General features: G+C 36.5%; 1 protein-coding gene across 2 annotated transcripts in view; it reads left to right on the forward strand.

Annotated features, from left to right (window-relative positions):
• Positions 1-21,985, forward strand: part of ramp1 (receptor activity modifying protein 1) — a 58,063-nt gene that overhangs the window by 25,755 nt on the left and 10,323 nt on the right. For both annotated transcript variants that reach the window (XR_010166182.1, XM_063888598.1), the window contains exon 2: positions 15,708-15,843. Coding sequence is in view for 1 of the 2 variants with exons in the window: in XM_063888598.1 (XP_063744668.1) it covers positions 15,708-15,843 (136 nt within the window). In the remaining variant the exon portion in view is untranslated. The remainder of the gene's footprint in view (positions 1-15,707; positions 15,844-21,985) is intronic.

The following is a 21,985-nucleotide window of genomic DNA, read 5'->3' on the forward strand; positions in this document are numbered from 1 at the left end:
ACACAACAAATCATGAAAGTGAGGTTTACAATAATATGAATATGAATAGTAATAAGGACCACTCATACTAAATGATGACCATAGTTTAAAAAAAAACAAAAAACATACCGGTACCTTGTGCTTAAATAATAAACTAACTGTTACTGTAAATGTGTGTATATTTATTTATAGTATTGTAAAATACTGACAACGCACTAAATATGTACTTGAATGATTCTTATTTTCACTATAGAGTAAACACTTATTCCCTCACTCTCGCTCCCTCTCTGTTCCATCCTAATTAAATACTAAATCAGTTATTAATCCAATTATAGTGTTCTTACATCGGTTAGCTAACGATCCCTAAAGCCTAATACCCGTGATAAAAATCTAATTTACTCCCAGATCATATTGATATGAGGTAAACCATGCTATCAGTTATCTCCATGCCTTGTTGCTGGGTCAGTAATGTGCTTTGATGAGTCCAGGAGGGACTATTAGTTCCAGTAAGAAAGATAGTGGCAGATATGAATTAGAATGAACACAAATACATCTAATTTCTTCAGCACTTTTTAACACAGTGATGCAAATCTCTGAAACCTCTTCATAGCTATCGTGACACTCGTACCACCACTACAACTCTATAAATACAGCTTCAGAGAGGGGTTATCTAATCACATCAAGCATCATGGTTATCAACACATTTCTGTGATTATTTTAAGCGTGAGAGGTCCATTTATTTCTACTGGTTTTCCCCTGTGTGAGCATTTGTTATATTTCATTTCAATCTTGTATAAACATTTACAAACACAGATAAGATTAAATAATTCAGGCAATGATTCATCATATTTTCCACCAGAAATAGTCACAAGAAATACATTTCTACATCCATAGCCCAACTTAAGTTGAATTTTTTTTTTCTACTATACTATGCTATGCTATGTAAATGAATGAAACTTTTGAAGAACGAGAGATTCCAGGAAGAAATATTCACGGTCATACCTAGATTTATAAACTACAGAGTTTATAAACTCTCAGAATTCAGATTTTATCCTCAGCATTTTGACTCTTTAATCATATTTCTGAACTATTGCTGAGTATTCTGACTTTTATCTCAGAATCATAATTTTTTTCTCAAAATTCTGACTGTTTCTCCAAAAAAGAAAATCACTTTTGGTCAGATTTAAAAAATGTTTTCACATGTGGCCCTAATCCTCTTTCATAATAAAAAGTATGTTAAATATTTAATAAGATATTCTTAATAGCTATGGAGATAGCAATTTTATTCATACAAATCACACACATCATGTCCCCCTCGTAGTCAACCATAATCATTTTAATTGCCTTGCTATATCTTCCACATTTCTTATTATCATACTTGTATAATGGGTGATATAGCCTAATAGTCATCTCCTCTCATAAAGGAAAAAGACATAAATATGTGTTGTAAGATAATGCGTCCCTCATTTTCCTCTTTCTATATCTCAATCATTTGTTATTGTCCCCACTGAGAGCTAAATGGGTCTGATTCAGAACGCCATCATTTTCAAGACTGTAATGTGTCTGGAAGACTGGTAGTTGTTCTTTGTGCTTAGCTTAATGTAGCGTTTTCTTCTTTAAGTGCCTGAGGCTGATATGTGCTACAGCTGACTGTGAAGCATTGGGGAATATTATACTTTTATCTCACAACTCCAAACATTTCACATGCAGGGAGAGTCGCTCATTAGCACTATGAGTTTCAAATGAGAAAAGGTAACTACACATCAATATGTAACTTGAACCAGCAGCTAGTTAGCTAAGCTTAGCTCAGAGCTAAAAGGTTGTGACTCTGAACGCAATTCATTTATTTCAAGACTGTATTGTGTCTGACTGCCTGGTAGCTGTTCTTTGTGTTTAGCTTAATGGAGCGTTTTCTTCTTTTAGCGCCTTAGGCTGTGATGTGATACTGTTACAGAATATTCTTCTTCTCTATCACTACTACACGTTTGACATGTCGGGAAATCACTCATTGGCTCGCTTGTTGAGTTTATAATATATTTTTACACGTTTAAATGTAGCTTGAACCAGTTAGCTTAGCTTTGTCTAATCTGTTCAAAAGTAGAATATGATTCTGTCCTACCTCTGTTTATGTGATTATAATATTCCATCCAGTCCTCTGTATACTAGTGCTTCTCAATAAAAACTCAAAATTGAGCATTCCCGCTTTCAATTTTTACTGTATACCCTGATGGAAACATATGCAATCATGTAAACTGCATGACATGCTTCTGAAATGTAGTAATTTATTTAGACAACCTTGTTCACTAAACAATGACAGAATCTTTGGATGTAGCTGTTGCATTATGTCATGCACTGACGCTGTAACCCATTTCTGACATATGCACACACATATGAGCAGTGGTCACATTTAAGAAGATTTCTGTCACTTGATAGCACATAGCAAGAAGTTTGTTTGGACAAGATACAAATTATTTAAACCCATATACTGAGGGAATCAATTTGGGGAAATTTGAATAAACACTGCACTGTTTCTTTGAATTTGTTCTCACGCTCCTCTAAACGATTGCTAACAGGCAGCAATGGCAAATTCAGGAGTTTTAAGTGGTGTACAATGCCCATCAACAGTGCACTCCTGCACACCGAAGACAGTGAATGGGACTAAGATTTATTTGTATCACTCTAAAAACAAAGCTGCAACAAGGGAAGACACTGAGGGCCTAATAAAGTAACTTTCTGAAGAAAACATTTGTGAAACTTTGCAAATGTTTTCTTCAACCAATCGTAAGGTCAGGGGCTCGATTCAAGCCCCGTAGTCAACATTTCAATGTGACCTTGAGCAAGATACAAAACAACAAATATGTTTGAATATTAGTCTCCCTGAGCAGGTAGCACCTTGTATAGCAGCCTCTGCCTCTGTATGAATGCACTTTATGAATGAAGTGCATTTACCATGGTTGTTGTAACATTGTGAACTTCAAAGGCACAGAAAAGGAATCCTCTCATAGTTTTTTCACTCTATCTGTAACTAATTGTAGACCTCTGACATTTACTGAACTATTGCTTTTTTATCAAGGACATATATATTCCATCGTATTTCATGGAAAACATGAGCAACAACAAATGACATAACATAACTACATAACTGCCGCTAAAGAACCAACAACTAAATGAGGAAAAGTCAACTTTGGAGTGTAAGAATGAAAAGTGACAGCATGCATATTATGAATTTACATAAATAATTAATTGAAAAGTTACCAACTCCCTGGGCATACCAAATATTGACTTTTTTTCCTCTCACACTTTTAGTTGCCTGCCTGGTGATCTGTGTCTCCTCTGATCTTGAGCCCAACCAGGTAGCTCCAGGTTGTTTCCCTATTCAACAACTTACTTATGCGGCTGCCTTTTAAGGGCCAATGACAAGTTGCAGTGAAGCCAGCTGTGGCTTGTAAAGCGTCCCGGCCCTCTAAATTCAATGTCATTGATAGTGGATTGTGAGACTTTGCAATAACGTCAGAAAAGAAGTGAAAGATTAACGGGGTAATCGGCTCATTTTGAGGTTTCTTTGGGAGGAAATGTTTCCCCTATCGCTCTCTCCGTCTGTCTATTTAATTAGCAAATAAATTCAGGGGTGTTCTTTCTAAGTGGAAGTCACCCGATGGGTCTCCAACTGTCAGATAAGGACAGAAGAGGTTGAGGAAAGCATTCATTAGTGTCTATGCAAGTGTGAGTGACAGCGCTACGAGGTAAAACTCTAATTTGGTGTAGCTGATGCACCGCTGCTAGCGTTCCTCTTCGCTAATTCATCAGACATGCACATCTCAGACAGACAGAGAAAGAAAAAGTAAGAATGACTCACTTTGGTTCAACTCATCTGCATCCAACTGGGATAAACAGCCAATAAACATATCAGTAGTTCACTAAGGTTGTTTGGTCTTATGGTAATCAGCTCTAAAGATTGAAGTTGAATTGCTTTGATAGCATAGACAGCGTTCAGCAGTTGACATTTCGAATTTCCACTACACCGTAGCCGATGGATGGGAAATTAGTTTGACATTTGTTGTTGTGTGCATTGCCTTTATTTATTTTGTGTCAAAGCAGTTTGTTAAAACACATATTTAGGAAATGGGTTCATTGATAAAGGTACATGTTAATTGCTCAGAAATCATCATTCTTGTGTAGTTAATTCAGTTTTAATGTTTCACACTGTTTAAAGACTTCAGCACTGAAGCTGGAGCTTTCAGCAATATAAGACTCTTTAAACATTAATTCAGCCAGAAAACTACACAGCAGGCAAAGAGGACACCTGCCTCGGCACCACAGACCCCCCGAGGGCTACCAAATACACGTTTTTTAGTTGGCTGCACATCATTCCTTTAAGGTAAAGTATTTACTTTACTTGTAAATACTTTATTTGTATCTAATGCTGCTGCCTTATCGGTATATTCACCATGTTTTAAAATCTAATCGTAAAGCAAAAGTAAAACATGTTGGAAAAAAGGATTCTGATGTAAATGATCATTGGTTGAGAATATTGATACCTCTCTCATGTCTCTTAAGGTAAATATAAAGCTACAGCAAGCACTGTGTTAGCTTAGCGTAAGCACAAAAACAATAGAAAACAGGTTGCCTTGGTCTGTAAACAAGCTACCAGATGTTCTAAAGCCTATTGGCATGTTATATCTTATTTTTTCAATCCTTCCAAAAATATATGTTATGTGACAGTATTGTTGACCTGAATCTGAATTTGATAAAGTTGAAAGGAAACCACTGTAAGAATGTAAGAGGCCTGGTAGGTGTGTTTTGTTTGCTGAAGACAGATGCCAGCTAGCTGTTTCCACTTTTCTTTGTCCTAAGATTATCTAACAAGCCTTCTGCTCTGACAAATTCCCTTTGTCTTTATTTGAGATTATTCTTATGACCTACTGTTATAAAATCTATGTGTCACTCCTATTTCTGTGAGCATGTGACCCTGGTTTTGTATCTTTATATTCATAATGTGCTTCCCTTCCAATTGGTTCCATTTCAGGCAGCAGACTGCAAAACATTTTTGCAAGAAGAGGAGGAGGAAAAATCTTACCTGTGCTTCCAAAGTGTGCACTCATTCGAAGTAAACATACCACAAGTAAAGGAACCCCATTTCCCCCTGAAAAACAAAAGAACATTACATTCCGTTGATTTAATCAGCACTACTTATGACAGGAGATGGGTACAATGAGAGAACAGTGAGAGGACAAAAATAGAGAAAGTTTATCAGTAGAGAGAAAAAAGTGTGCATATACAACAGACAGGAGATAAAACGAATCAGACAGGGTCATGGTTTAATTATATTTTCTACCTGACCGCTAAACACTCTGAAAACGTCATTTTATAAACCTTGAAGGAAGGTTGACCTGGAGCAAATACCGTATCAAGATAAGAGGGAGAACAAATTATTATTTGTCTCTTTAAGACAAATATACAACAATACAAATTCTGCTTAACATTCAGCACATGCACTTGGTAGAGGTACACAGAGGAAAATTGGAAAGAAGTTGCTGAAGTTGATCAAGCTGGTTCACAACAGAATTTACGATGCATAAAATGGGAAAATGCACTGATTCATGGTGGACCAATTGGAAAGACTAAAATGCAAAGTAAAATCATGTTAAATGAAGTGCAAACAAAGACTCACCCTAACTTTTCAATATCAAATAGACAATGTTTGCACAGCAAGAGCTGAAATGTGTGGGCTGTTTTAAAATATGCACAAAACCTGTGTAACTTTACAGATCTAAATTGAGCCGTCAGATTGGTGGGAAGAGAAGCAGATTTATCTTTTTCTGTTTCCCCTCTACAACTCCATGCAGTGACTGAGATGATTCATGACTGTTTAAAGGTCAAGGAAGTGGGTGTTTTTGATGTTAGATTGGGCGATAGGGCAGGCGTGGTCAAAAATAATTCAGATCATAAGCCAAAGATGAAGATTTCCTTCGCTATGAATCATCGGTGAGAAAATGACGACAGCAAGAGAGGGTAGGATGCTGGTTCATTTGTGGGCATCAGATCTTGTTGCCTAATTAGTCTTAGCCTTTGACAGAAAGCATCTGCATGCCTGTTGCTAGTTTGTCACTTTCCAACTGGAAGGAGTCATGGACTTTAATGTGTGAACAATTTCAGGATCACCAAGACTCAACGGTCTGTTGCTACTCTGAGACTGAATGTTTGTCCTCATCGAATCTGATGCCAGAACAGCTGCTACAGACCATGCACAGGTAGAATTAATAATTTATGATGCAGTTAGTTTATCTGTAGAGCATTTACTGCTTTAATTAAGTTTCATTTTAACAACTTGGGACTTGTTTTTTATAGTTGAGATGTGGGCGACAGCTCTAAGAAAAAGGTTGTTACAGTTACAAGCCAATAGTTAAGCCAAAAGCCTGACAGTGAACACACCTGCATTGTCATGTCAAACGCACTCGCCAAGCACGAGAGGCTTAAGCTGTTGTTTTGTATCTAAACAATTGGAAACCATACACTGTAAAATATGGATGCAGTCACTGTGACATCACCCAACAGTTTTCGAATGAGCTGTTAGAAAGTCTCCATTTGGCAGTGTCAACTGCTAATCCAAAAATGAGCTAACACAGCTAACGGTTAGCGACCTGTGATAGCACCCACTTGGTACTTAAAATGGCCACGCTTTTTATAAGGCATAACACAAAGCCATAATATAATTTACAATGGTGAGTTAAACATAAAAAGGCACCCCGTTCCCCCCATGCAGTTCTAATGAAAGAGATTTTAGCTTTGTAGCTTTTTTCTGATGTGAAGTTGGGTTTTTGGAAGTTTTTCCATCGAATGTCTTCGTTGCTACAGTGGGGTGAACAATTTTACCACTGAACTTTTTATTTGTCCTTCAAATAAGTTTGGTGAACCTTTGCTTTTGCAAGAGTTGGAATTTGGTACCGTTACACCCAAAAATGCAATGCAACAACATACATTTATGCAAAATGCAAGGTTTTAGGTTCAATGGTGGTGATGTTGACATACTCTACACTATACTGTATGCTTGGACTGTTGGATTCACATATTCACTTCCTGTATACCTCCTCATTGGTTATACACTACAAAAGACCAGTTACAGCAATGAGCATGTACAAATACATGGTGCTTTTTATCGTTTAAACAAGCTATGGATCTCTTAGATCTCTGACTACAAAGAGCTGTTAATTAGGATGAGATGTAACCACATGTTGTATGGGACTACTGTTACATCGTGTTTCAAGATGGAACTGGAAATCCATTCCTGGATGTAGAGAGCAATCAGAAAGAATAATATATCTTTAATTTGAGAATGTTATAATCTGATTGTCATTATACATACTGTTTGTTTCTTACTAATTGGAGCTTAATCATCAGAGGTGGGTGAGGTTCAGTGAAAGCTCAGTATAATTAAATATCATATTCAAAGAGCCTATCTCATTAGAGGTGATACTGTTCTTTAGATAAGAGCTGTAACATAGAAGGCAAGGGAAATAATTATTCAAGATTGGAATGGGATTTGTAGGGAAAGTGAGATGGTTGCCAATGACAAAATTAACTGGGATAATCACTCAAGTCAGGGCAAGAGGGGAATAAATTGTCCCTCCTTTCTGACGTTTTAGTCACAATACACTTGCTTCTGTCACGGACGACTCGTCTGTTGACTACTGCAGAGGCAACAACTGAAATATTTCAAAACGCCTCCAATCCCTGAGGCATCATCATGCAGCACATTGATATTTGCATTTTTCTCTCAGGAGCTTCCCTACTGCCAAACCCCTGATGCTGTGTTTATTACTGTTGGACGCATGCTGCTGAGGAATACGTTAGAAATTCATGAGAGAAACGACTTGTGACTTAACTGAATTTAAGACAGGAAGCTGAGAACAACTTGCAATAATTGTATTTTTATTGTATTGCCATTACCTAGAGAACCCAAGTTTATTATTTAGGGAGACTATGGCTCATGGGCTAAAGGGATCTCCCCAAACAGAGGGTTGATGGTTTGATCCCCAGCCCCTGCAGTCGACATGTCAAAGTGTCTCCGGGTAAGATACTTTAGGTGGCTCCCATAGGCATGTCTACCAAATTAAAGTGTATAGTTGCTTTGGATATAAGTGTCAGATAAATAACATATTATTCAAAAATTATTATCTGAAGTTTTGCTATCTCAAAACAACAAGGTAGTCTAAACCATTTTCACAGGAAAATAAAAGCTTGTTTCCTCTTATTAATTATGATGTTTGTCAGAGATTGTGAGTGGCATGCTAGCACGAATGGATGGTGACTTGGCAATTGTAGCAACTGATAGCAGTTAAAAATGTCCCTTCAAGAAAAAACTGTTATTGAAACCTGCTTTAGACTGTTCTTCAATGAAGATAACACAGAAAGAAATTGCAATGTGTATGTCTGTTAGCATATAAATTAGTGCTTTTGTCATTTAAAGTGGAAAAGGATGACTAGAGTTTCCAGAAAAAAACGGAGAAGAGATAATCAGTAGGCAGATGTGTTACTTACTGACTGAGTAGCTGAGTACAAAGTATGCTTTCATTACCCCTCTTAGCTTTCTTTGTCTCCTATGTCTAAGGACTTTATTGTTTCAGGTTGATTCCAAGGTTATAATTTCTCCTGTTTTGCTACAACGTGTTGATAGCTACTGCAGCTGCAGTCTTAAGACTGTCAAATAATATTGAATAAATAAATATTGAAATTACCAATTGGTAATTTCAATATTTTGCCCTGAACTTTAGTTAAAACCTTATTATGGGGGCTTTTTTAGCAAACATGGCACTTGCTGTAATTCCCTTCCTTCCATGTTCCTGTTCCTCTATGGCTGTTTTTTGAACAAAGAAAATAGGACAAATAAAGGACAGATACAGGAAATCATTCCTGCCAACAGCAGTAACTCTGAACAACAATAACCTCTGGCAGAGAAACTCACTGCTCCATATTTTCTCTTGTGTTCACACTGTACATTACACATTTGTATTTAATTCAATACACCATTTTTGCACACTAAATGTAAATAATATCCTACTTTTATATTGTCTAAACTGTAATTTGGCCTTTCAATATATTGTATTTGACAAATAGCTACAGATTCTCATCTTTACAGTCAACTTGTATATTTTTTAGTCTTTAAGTTATGTTTTATTTTCTATTTTGAGATGTTTCTATTTGAAAATGGTTTATTTTCTACTCTATTTCTAATTATGTGCAATACTTTGGTCACATGCTGCTGCATATAAACATAATCAAAAAAGTATGTATAATGTTAAAACCTACACATTTTGACAGTAGTTGCTCTCCTGCCACCTTGTGCTATGTTTTCAGTTCTCACATGTTTCTGTGACAAATTGAACTCTATAGAAAGACTTCCTAACCCACTAAAACACATCAGCAGTCAGGAAAAAGAAGAAACATTACAATTGCACAGAGTCTCAATGCTTTGTTTAGTGACATTTGTTTCCCCTGCATCATCATCATATTTAGACTTTCATTTCATCTGACTAGGTCTCAACATCTGCTGCATTGCTCTCTCTGAGAATCCCTTTTAATACTCATGTAATACCTGAGTCCATCCATCTTATCCTATTTGCTTGCGTAATTACTTGAGTTTTTAACATTTTGTCCTTCTTTCTGTTTATTTGTGAGCATCTCCACATGCATAACCTAAGGCGCTTTTGTTTGGAAAAGCTCCAGATAAGATTATAAGTACTGGCTTGCAGTGTGATGAAGCAGCAGCATATCAACAGCTGTCAAACCAAACTTTCAGATAGGAGTTTGTGTGTGGTCTAAATGTTAAATATGCAAATATGGGCTTTTAGGCGTTCAAGAAAGTGATTGGGTTAAGGAATTACATGTGATTTTGCAGCTCTATTTGTTTTGCTGTAAGGTTCTTATATTATCCTCATTCTGAGTTTAATTTCTTGTGCATGATGATTATGAGAGAGCAAAACATGCTATAAATAGATATAGTCCATTTCCATCTCACACACACACCACACACACACAACAAGTCCCCTGGAGCTAGCTGCTGGATAGGCTTGTAAGCAGAGACTCCACAGAGAGGAGAGAGGAGGCAGCATGCGTTGGGTCAAAAGTCATTTAATGTCTATTTACAAGAACAAGTATGCTATTGACTTCAAGTGCGTTCTCTTGTACTTGAAGATTATTCAACCAGACAAGTTGAATAAGAGCATGTTTGTTTTTACCGAAGCAGACTTTAAGCATAGGTCAAGTTAAGTTTATGCATTCCAGAATTACATACAGTGTGTCAGTGGGCTAACCCTAACCCTGAAAGTAAAAAAAAAAAAGACAAAAATTACATCCCTAACCTAATCTTACCAGTAACCCAATGTTGGTCTGCTCAGTGTCAGGGTATGTGGACCATGTGGACAGATAAAGCATTGTATTTTTTCCCTACAGGAAAAGGGAAACCCCCAAAAAGCACAATAGAGCATTTTTCTTCATGGTTTGGTGGCCAAATTTGAGAAAGGTCATGGTCATCGTTGAAAAAAAAGAGCATGATCATTTTGAAATCCCTAAAATATTTTGGGAAAAGATAAAATGCGTCCTCAGTGAACTTTCTCTTGTTATAGACAATACGGACATTTTACTAAATGTAAGATAATGTTAGGCAGTTGATATTAAAAAAGGAAAATGCTACAGTGACTTACCTCACGACATACAAGATATGTTTTCTTCATTTGAACATTAAATCAAATACAAAATCTTCATTGTGGAAACCTAAACTAATCAACATGGAAGCAAAAAAAAAGGAAACAACAGCCTGTGAACATAATGAGACAGCAATTGAATCCAACATAATTGGAAAAGTATATGAAATGTAATTTTGCAGAAACAAGATAGGGGGAAGGAGGAAGTTACAAGACATATTGCAGACAACACATGCACTCACAGTTATAGTCAGGTTGGACGGAAGCATCACTGTATTATTTTTAGATCCGAATCGATATGCAGTTGCAGGAGGAAATGGGAAAATCTTCAGTCAATCATGACCTTGCCAACGGATTCATCATGTAACGCCTCACTGTGAGAGCAGAGGAAGTCTGGTAACACGTGTTTTAGCAACGGGAGAAAGTTACTCATTTTGTGACAGACTGTTTGGGATATTACATCTTAACCTAAAGGTTAGGTAGACAGCTGTTTTCCTTTGCAACACAATTTAGATTTCCCATTCCACTGCTGATGGATTCATGTGCTGTTTCCCCAGAACCCGGAGCCCTAAATATACTTTGTTTCTTCTCCGACTAATCCACTTTGTTTTAGATTGAAGGCAACCTAATGGAAAGTCATTGGCCAGGATATTGCTGCCTTCCCACTTTGTGTACTGGCAGCAATGCCTTTATTTTAACATGTGATAAGATGACTGGCAAAACAAAGTTAAAGTTTCTGCTGCATGTAGTCAGTTTGGCTCCGTGTTCATGCTGCAACTTATTGATCTATGTGCAATATGTCAATTTTCCAACATGTCAACAGTGTGCATTTTGATTGAACCTTCACCAAGTGCTTCAGCTTGTCGTGACTGTTTTTTATCAGGATTACATCTTCTCAGTAATATTTATCATTAATTTCTCCAGAGGTGAGAGTACTCACATCCTTTACTTGAGAAAAATACAAATACTGTGAATATTATTAATTAGTATTAAAAATACTGAACTACAAGTAAATAACCTGATTTCAAAATGTTACTTTACTTTAGTATCAATATAAAGATTGACTTAAAGTACATAAAGTAAAAACACTTATTCTGCACCATGCTCCATTTCAGATTCATATAATTGTTATCCAAAATATAGGTACTTGTTATGCAGAATGGATCTTTCCACTGTATTATATATCATTAGGGCCCGAGGACCAGAGTCGGAGCGGAGCACCCACTGTAATCCCCACCCACTGCAAACCCGGGACCCTTACAATGTATGGTCTACACGTGGTGAAGAGCAACACACTTTGTTCTCAAGCTCAACATAAAGGACTCCGGGGGTTATGCAAGATTTGAAAAACATCATTTTCAGCACATCACACTCCATGCAATACTTAATATTTATCCATGCAGCCAGTCTCAAGCGGTAATGGCATTTCACTGCTGCGCCTACTTGCATCCTGGATGTATCCTGAAGTGCGTGGGCATCTGAGGGACTGATCATCGCTGCTTGCAGCTTTAATTATAGTTATCATTAAATCCAGTTTCTTAGGGGAACTATAGTGTTGTATGTGTTTTTATAGTTACACATTACCAAGTAACTGTAAATGTAAATACTCTAGTAAAATACAAATATGTCAAAAAATGACTTAACACTTAAATTAGCAAATGTAATTTTTTTCTTTCCACCACTGGATGTTCAATGTGCCTTAATATTGTTTAAGTGCTGCTGTGGTCCATTTCTATCAATGATAACCTTAGTATTACAGTGTCTCCATCAGTGAACACTGTCTTGCACTATTATTTAGTTCTGTACTTGATGCGGTTACTGCAGTTATTATGTCATTTTTGTGTCCTTCAAGCTTTCAGCATACAGTACATGCAACCAAGCTATCATTAGCATGATTCAATTAGTCCACTTACATGCAATGGATTTATTATGTGAATGTTCAGAGCCGGCCTGAGGGCTCTGCAGTCACCAGGGAATTTGATTCTTTTTAGAACTGTTTACTGTATGGGTGTGTTTCATTGAATGTTTGTAATGATTCCTTTCCTACACATTTGCCCTACCCAATGATTTAACACTTTTAAGAGTGAAACATGCCTGATGTTAGGATCAGCATGAGGGCAGCATGCCTAAATCAATATTAAATGTGATAAAGTTTACCCAAGTTAAGATGCATTTCAAAAATGGTGGTATTTTCAGAAATCATTGATTGGTTTGCACTCTTTGCATCCAAATGCTTCTAATGCACTAATCAGGTTACTATATGATTAGCCTATTTCATTCTTATACTACAGATTAGTTACTTAGGTATATTTGATGTGTTATATTTGTGTTGAAATATACCTTCCTTGTTACATTTTAGGTGGGCAATATACTGCTTAGAAATTGATACCACTGTCTTACGGCATTAAGTAACAATACTGTAACCACTGAGATAATTGATTTCTTAAGAAGTAAATCTATATCTCGGTAATGTTGTGTAAACAGTCCAATATCCATTTTTTTCTGGTGATAGGGTCAGTGTCTAAATAGTGTCTGGATGAGTAATGGGAGAAATTACAATAGTCTCTGAGAAGTAATTGCTGAACTAGCATTGTATTAATCATTAAAAGTGTACAAAAAACATTACATTGCCATACATCCAAACTGCATTAAAACATAATTGAAAATGTAGCATCATTATATGGGAACACCAGTTTTCAGACTGCATTGTTGTACCACTGCAAAACCCTGTTGGGATGTCAATGTGATTGGTAGGGTGTAGGAATTGACCGATTTTAACACTGTCTAAAAGTCAACAAATGTTTGTCTAAACATGCATTACCAATCCAAATCAAGTAGGCGTTGTTGCTTAAACCTAACCAAACGTTAAGCAGAACACTGGCAGACCGAAAAAAAAGTTATGTGAATTGGTTTTGTAATGGTTTTAGAAAGTGTAATCATGATGATAGGGACACCCAATCAGAAATCTCTCGTATACACTGTTGGAACTACTGTTAAAAAGAGTGTGAGCATGGCGAAATTGGAATGTAGAAAAAATGCAAGAGTTTCACTCTATTTCAGGTTCATTTAGCTGAATTCTGGGAATGTAAAAAAGGTTTTGTTTATTTTTTCTACCTCCATTTTCTACCTTTTTCCCTCTTTGAAAGGGGCACTGCCCACTTCCAGCTCTCCACCATAACATACTTGCATAAACCAGTTTGCATGTATTTACATCTCCAGGAAACTCTCAGGAGACGAGAGAGAGAGAGAGAGAGAGAGAGAGAGAGAGAGAGAGAGAGAGAGAGAGAGAGAGAGAGAGAGAGAGAAGCATCTAAAGGAAGGATGAAAAGAGATGCAAATACATGAATGCAGATTTCTCTCGAGAAACAGCAGGTTATGAAGAAATGAGAGGGAGGGTTGTGTTAAGGGAATAAGGGAAAAATACATGAACAAAGTGAAAAGAGGCTTTTAAATAAGTGTATACTGCAGGGAATCAGAAGGAGGGAACATATAAGGATACAATAAGTGAAGGGTGATAGAGGTTAATATGTGAAAGCCTTATGAGGTATATAAGTCACATCTGTGTCAACATATTTCATTATTGTTGATTTATGTTGATCTCGATGATATTGTGTTTGCTAGATAGACTTATATAAGTGTTAATGAGCAAACTAACGTTTTTAAGCAAACTCATGCTTACATACATTTTACTTTAAAAAGTGTTGTATTTGGTTGTTGTATTTTGTATTAATAATGAATATTTAATGCAGATAATACAAATCCTTCCTACAGGGGCATGATTTGTATTATTTTTAGAAAAAGTTGTGTATTATTGCAATCCCAGAGGTTTGGTACGGTTGTGATAAAGCATCTTGATTTATATGTATTTATTCCACTATATTTGTCATTATCATCTGGTTATTTTGTTGACCTATGGTTTAGAGATTCTAAATAAATTAACACAAATTAAGTGAAAGCAGATTCTGCTTGTGCATAACTTGTGTTTACAGCGAAATGCAAGCTTAATTTGCATATGCATATCATTTAAAAGCCTGAGGGTTTCTTTACTTCAAAACAGTTTGCTGTGATATTAATACTCACGCAGCCGCTTACTACCTGGCTGTATTATCCTGAGTCTTTGGATTTAAAAAAAAAAATCCTTAAATATCCATTGAGTTGTTAGTGTAAAGCTATGTAAATATGCTGGTAATTGGATCCCTTCAACTTTGGGTGGAGCCAAGCAAACTGTTTTCCTCTGCACTGAGCATGTTTTTGCTCCATGCTCAAATACATGAAAGTGAATAATCTTCTTATCTAACGCTCAGGGAGAAAGTGCAGTCCTAAAAAAAGCATTTATTGTTATTATAAGGCCTAATCTGTTTTATAAGATGTTCCATTACATATTAGTCTGGTGCTGTGTATAGATGAGTTTAACCAAAGCGTGGTTGAACATGATATTACTTCATTAGTTTTACCTCCATGAGCCCCCAAAGACTCTTTTTTTGACCTTTTCAATGTATAAAGCTCTCCTGCTCATTGAAAAGTTGAAAAATATCCATCAAGAACTCACTGTAGAACAAATGTTTCTGTTTATAACGCTGCGTGTGTGTGTGTGTGTGTGTGTGTGTGTGTGTGTGTGTGTGTGTGTGTGTGTGTGTGTGTGTGTGTGTGTGTGTGTGTGTGTGTGTGTGTGTGTGTGTGTGTGTGTGTGTTTGCTGTTGTTGGGGTCTTGTAAGGCCGTGATATACCTCACACTGGGTTAGCAGATGGTGTTTTAGTGTCATATCCCATAGAAACATCTTAAATGGCAGTGAACCAAAAAGGGAGGGCAGCATTTTCAGGCCGTAACTGCTTTCAATCCCAAATGCTTTGCTTTGAGTTTTCACCCTGGAACAACTTAAAACCAGGTCGTTGAAGGATGACACAATAACAATGGAACAAATACATTGCGAAAGTACTTTGGTACTCACAGTTTGGAGTTTTCGCCCTTTTGTCTCTCCTTTCTCTCATCCACATCTCTGTTTCCTCCCCCCTTCTTTCTCTTATCAGTGTGTCAGTGTGTGTCGACATTAGGGTGTGGACCCCACTACGAATTCGCCATTGAAGAGTTCTGCCTGGCCAAATTCAGACTGGACATGGAAGAACTGGACCAGGGACACTGGTGTAGCTGGGAGGACACAGTCGAGTGAGTTGGATAAACACACACACAAATCAAGGATTCAGTCCAAATACAAACGCAAACAGATTAACATTCTCACTAATACAAACAATGACATAATGAGCTTTCCATTTTAAATTTGCATAAGGCATTGAATCAGCAGTTTAATTCTATTTGCTAGTTGTAATGCAGTAAGAGCATTAAATGCATAAATGCGATCGTAAAGTGTACAACAAAAGCCGATTAAAGGCCAGCACAGTGATCTCCACACAACATAAATATTACCCTTAGTTGGCGTCTTTGATCCAGTGTAAGTTTACAAAATGGAAGTTAACTCCCTACTAAGATGCATTGTTATCAGAGAAAAAGGAGTAGATTGTTTATTTCGGGCTGGATGTCTACAAATCGTCCAACGTTTTGGTCACCTTCCAACAGCTGATTAGATACTGGGTGAGAGGCAACAGAGAAAGAGATTGAGTGGAAGCAAATGGTGGGGGTCAGGAGGGATACAGAGGGAAAGAACAAAAGATGTACGGCTTGGGCATAAACAGAGACCTTTTGTGTGTGTGAAAATATTATCTTTTGCATTCACTGTAATAAACTCCCGACGCCACAGGTACTCACATTGGATTATATTGCCAGCAATATAATTTAGTACAATAAAATAATTAATTACACCCCCATCCTGAATTACCTGGGTATATTATCGCTCACAATGGAATCAGAAATCTTGGAAGACTAAACCAATTACGGCAGTCTCGATCGGCCTGACTCTGACCGAGTTGTTCTTGTCTCATGGGCAGCTTTGTCTCTGTTCTCACGAAAGGTACAAACTGTTATTTTGTGAAATCCTTTTATTCAGTCTTGGGTCAGATCCAACTGTGTCATAGTAGATTTGGAAAAGCCAAGCTGTTAATTTGGGTTAAGAAGCAGTCATTCAGCCAGTACTTTGCACTTTGTAGTGTGAATATAAATAGTCTGTTAGTAAGTGGATAAAGTCATACCTGACACTGCACCCTTTGTGGCTTGTAAATAATAAATTAGGAGTGCCACAAGGGTGTAGTTTTTTTTTTTTTTTGCTGATGGTATTCAGTGTGTTAAGGAAATCCATTTTTAGCACATCGCTGGGTTTAACTGGGTGACATCCGTTAGTGGTTGTGAAACATACAATATTATCTTTTTTTGATGAATATTGGAGAAAAACTGCAGGGTCTGGTTTACATGCACACTACACAACATGTTTGCTGCCAAAATTTCTGTATTCTAAGGCTAACTCTGGCTCTCTGTACTATCAAGTTCTCTCTGCCTTTGAGGTTTCAGGTATTTTTTGACACCATATAAGACAGCAATTATCTTTCTCAAAATGTGTGACAAACCAAATCAATCATGAATCTCAAAATGTTAGTATGTGAAAAACACCTCTATAGCGACACACTTTGCACAGATAAAAGACAGCATAGTCAAGGTCAGACATTGTAGGTTAAATTAGCATAACACAAATGCATTTTTGATTAAAGTGGAACACTTAACATTGTTCTGTTCAGAAACTCAACTATCCTTCACTCCTCCTTCGGGCAGCTTCTAAAATCTGTACCTCTCTGCGTGAAATCTCATGCGTTTTCTTCCGCTAAAGCAGACGCCATAAGTATATTTTTACATGAATTTTTTACAAGCTTATGATACCAAAGTACTGTAGACTGCAGTATATATTATAAACTGCATATGTGTATACTACTCAGATCACAGACCTTCTTCCACTATACCTACAAGATTTTCACATAAGTGCCAATTTGACTTTCATTGTTTTACATCATAACTCCTCTGCTTTGAGAAGTTACAGCTGCAGGTTTATTTTTCAGTAAACCCTTTTTTCCCACAGATGCTTACACTAAGATAGTGCATGTTTATCTGTCCCCTTTGAATTCAGTGAGATTGCTAATACATTCGTTACAGCTCTTTAAGCAGAATTGTTGTTATTATTAGGATGGTGCAGTTTGTTTATCAGTCAATATTTTGTGTCCATATTAAATCCCATTATGCAATGAGAAAAAGGCATGGAAATGCCTTTAATGACACCTTTACTAAGTCTTGAAGCAATTCAGGAGCAATACAAATGACTTGATGAAGAAATGAATGTGATGTCTGTCTAAATTCTATGTGAGAGCGAACATCTCTGAGCTCATCAGCAGAAAATGAATCCCGTCCTTTCTATTTCTAATGTAGTCAACTTGAGATACAAGCAAACAGTAACTGTCCTAATCACAGTTATTACAATCAAATCATTTTGAATCAGGTTGACTCAAAATAGAATGAATTGGAAATTGACTTTCAAAATAGTATCCTTACTTGATAGGCTTTTCCCAGCAGACAATTTGAGAATATGACATCCTTTTATACATTTGTGATACATGTGTTTAAATGTAGATTTTGGCTACTGTGACATATTAAATGTCCAAAAATAAATTACGAACACAAATAAACTATATCAATAAAATGTCTAGATGATTGAAAGTAGGACTTCCATTCATTTATAAATGCTATATGACCTTCTACATCCATTCCGCAATATCTCTCCTCACACTTTACCCAGAAAAGAGAGCTTAATTAGCAAACAATGGGACAAAAAATACTAATATATTAATTAATATATATATTAATTTCCTTAATGACAGCATACATCAAGCATAACATGGAAAATTGTAGATGAATAGTTATTTTTAATATTGTCAAAACTGCCTCAGGGTTAGGACATTGTGCTGTGCTGTGAAAAGCATGTGAGGTTTTCTAACCCCCTGATTGCATGTATTTGATGATATGTTTAGATATGTGATCATTCAAAGAAGACTTTCAATTTATCATTTCGGTCTGCTAGCACTCATGTATGTACAAGACACAAGGCAGATGGAAAATATGAAAAGTCTGCCAATAAAGATGGAAGGCAGATGGAAAGACATTGACGTCCAGCGCGAGATTGGAATAATAACATGTCACCAGCTAGGTTCAATTTGTACTTCCAGAATGTTGATTTGAAAATTAAAGCTCTCAGGGCATGCATCTAAAGAAATGACCTGGCACTTGATTCAACAGCACGTGAACGAATAGATGTATGAATGAGAGGTTGAACATCTTCCCCGTCCTTTTTACAAAACCATATTAGGCTATGACGTACTTACTTGAAGCATGTGAACAGATCTGTAATGCCAAAATGCACGTCATCGATAGCTTAAGAGCATTTTGAAAAGAAAATGATCATCACCTCATCATTTCTTTCTTATTATCTGGATTTACTGTGTATACAACAACATTTTAATAGCAAATATATGAAAACAATATAATACATTTGTACATCTTTACATCATAAACGTATACATCCCCGATAACCATTATTTTTCACAGTTTAGACAGCAGCAATTCACTGAAGCAGCTGATCTGTGGTGAGGAGGCAGATATCAAAGCGTTTGAACTGTCTGCTCAGTTAATTGAGGTTTGGCCATTTATAGCCACAAGTATCCAACAGTTCATCCCATAAACACTTTTCCCTTTCTTTATTCCACTTTTCATCTTGCACTTCCTTCATGCTTTTTTCCCCCTCATTTAGCTGGTAAATCTCTCACTAAAGTTTTCATAGCTTTTGGTGCCTGGGAGCCGCTATATGAGGTCAGAATACCACAGACTCCTCAATAATGCACATGCCACCTAGGTCACTGCCTACGTCGGGAGGATGTTCACAGATTTAGTCAGCTTTGTAAAGCTGATGGTTTGTAAAGACTCCTCTGCGGCAAAGAGAGCGTATACCCTGGTGTTATTCACATTAAAGAAACAGTGAAAGGAAAATGGATAAGTGAGAAAAATAGAGAATGATAAAGGATTTTGTATTTAGCTTTCTTGTCCAATTACTTGGTGCCAACAGCTTCTCTGATCCAATACAATTATTATTTTTATTCATTTTAGAGAGTATACTTTACTCTTGAACTTCACTGTTACAACAATTGTCAGTGTGCTCCACTAGCTTGACAGTAGTAACTCTGGATCTTCAAAAAAAAACAATAGCCTATGCTTGTTAGCAAAAAGCAAAAAAGTTAGGAAATGCTAGCTAAAAGCTTTAAATATGTCATTGTGCTTTAAAACTAAAATAATATATTCCTTTAACAGAGAAAGCAATACTTTCATCACAAATTTGATACATTAAATACCTTTTTTGTTCTGGAACAATATAGTATGCAGCTAAAGTTAGCTTATGTTTGCTAACTTAGATATGCTATGATGAAGGGTAAATACTGCTGAGCCAGTTTTGTGTCTTTAAGACCTTTTTTACTTAAAAGCATTGAGATGGAAATCTAATAAAAGTGTGTGCAAAAAGAATCAAATGTAGTTTTATTAAAACTTTAACATCAACAACTCGAGATAATCGGCTTCCTTTAATATGTATAGGAACTTTTAAATATGCTTTAGTCCATCCATTGGCCAACCTTAGTACAGGACCCTTCAGGCTGTATCTTCTCATCCATCGCTCCATCTGTTAGGTTGGTTAAGTAATTATTGCACATTATAACATTACTGGCTCATTGTAGCCTCCAACATTATGCATAGTTGATAAAAACAGGAAGAACAACTTAAGCTGTCTTTCATTTCATTAACATTTTATAATCAAACAAACCCTTTAGCTATAAATTCTTGACGAGCTAAAACAATAAGTTCCAAAAAGCGTTTTTTATCTCCTGCTTATCGAACCTGATGACTTGGATGGATGAATATACAATGTTCTCACTTGTGCCGTGTAGAATGTTCAGAACAATGAGCTATGATGGATTTGGTCACATCTTAAACCAAGTAGTTATTTTAAGTTAACTTGCTCTCAGTCCTGGTTTATGCAGAATCAGAATACAGCAGCACAATAATTCCAAGGACGGATATTATGTTTTTGATTAATCCTAATTAAAATCCATTTCTCTTTTCCTTTGGCCTTTGTTTCTGTTTTGCATACTGCAGGCTCTTTGTTTAAAAATAGCTTTGTTTCTTAGTTTTACAAGGGCTTTTTAGCATGTGATTGTTGAAGGGTAATTTAGTCGGTCAGTCATGCGCGCCTGTCAGCCGTCTGTAATAATTTAAAGACCTTTTTGTGAGTGAGCTCAGATCGAGGTGACGTGCGAACCCAAGCCGGAAAAATCTGGGAGCTCAGCAGTCTGGAAAGCTAATTGAAGTTCCCTTTTCTTTAGAGCCCTGTGATTAAACGGCCGATTATTCTGTGATTGGAATTGGAACGCTGTATGTTTTTACAGCTATAATGACGGGATAAAATCCAGCATTGCCTGGATTGTCGCGCTGCTTCAGCTGTTATGCAATGCATTTATAATAGCATTAGGACAATGATTTGCATATTTGCCTCGGTTGGGGAGGTTTATGTATTAAAGTTTGATAGGAATACTCAGCCCTTCTTGAAGATCTTCAAACACATGGCACACATTTCCTTCCATACTTCTCTTTTACTGAAAGGAGTAACCTCTGAATTTGTTCTTGTTCCTTCTAGAGAACAAACACATCCTCTGCTTTTCTCTTACTTAGTTGCTGTCAAAATTCGTTATCATTTTCCTCCTCCTGTATTATTAGCTTTGAGTGTGATGGCATTTGCACACAGCGTCGTATTTGAGAACACGTCAAATATGATGAGTATATATTGCGGAGAAGAAGATGTTCTCCTGCTCTAACTGAGCCATCTCCTTTGCATCATTGCTTAAAACATTCACTTCTCATTGCTCCTGCTGGGTTTCAGTCGTAGCAGAAAAAATGAATTTGCAATTTGGGAGTTTTCTTCTACTCATGCACATATGCTATTGCACCATAAAGAAATGTTCCCACTTTTTTCCTCCTTTTTAAAAACGTCTTGTAGATGTTTCCTCTTATAGTTAGTCAAATTCAGATACATTCAATTTACTCACCTCTTATTATCTAGAATTTGTTGCGAAAGTTTTATAATATTTAACATGTTCCGCCAGTACAGAAAAATGCTCCTTATTTAAGAAAAAAAAAAATTAGCTTGCTATACATTTTATGATTCAAGTTGCAAACACACAAGTTGTCTAACTAATGAATATCGCAAACGTTTTTGCATACATGTCAAACGTATTTCCGTCCTCATTATTAACGTCCATCTTTACTACCTTAAATGTTC

This window comes from Eleginops maclovinus, chromosome 7, assembly GCF_036324505.1.
Source record: "Eleginops maclovinus isolate JMC-PN-2008 ecotype Puerto Natales chromosome 7, JC_Emac_rtc_rv5, whole genome shotgun sequence".
Lineage (NCBI taxonomy): Eukaryota > Metazoa > Chordata > Actinopteri > Perciformes > Eleginopidae > Eleginops > Eleginops maclovinus.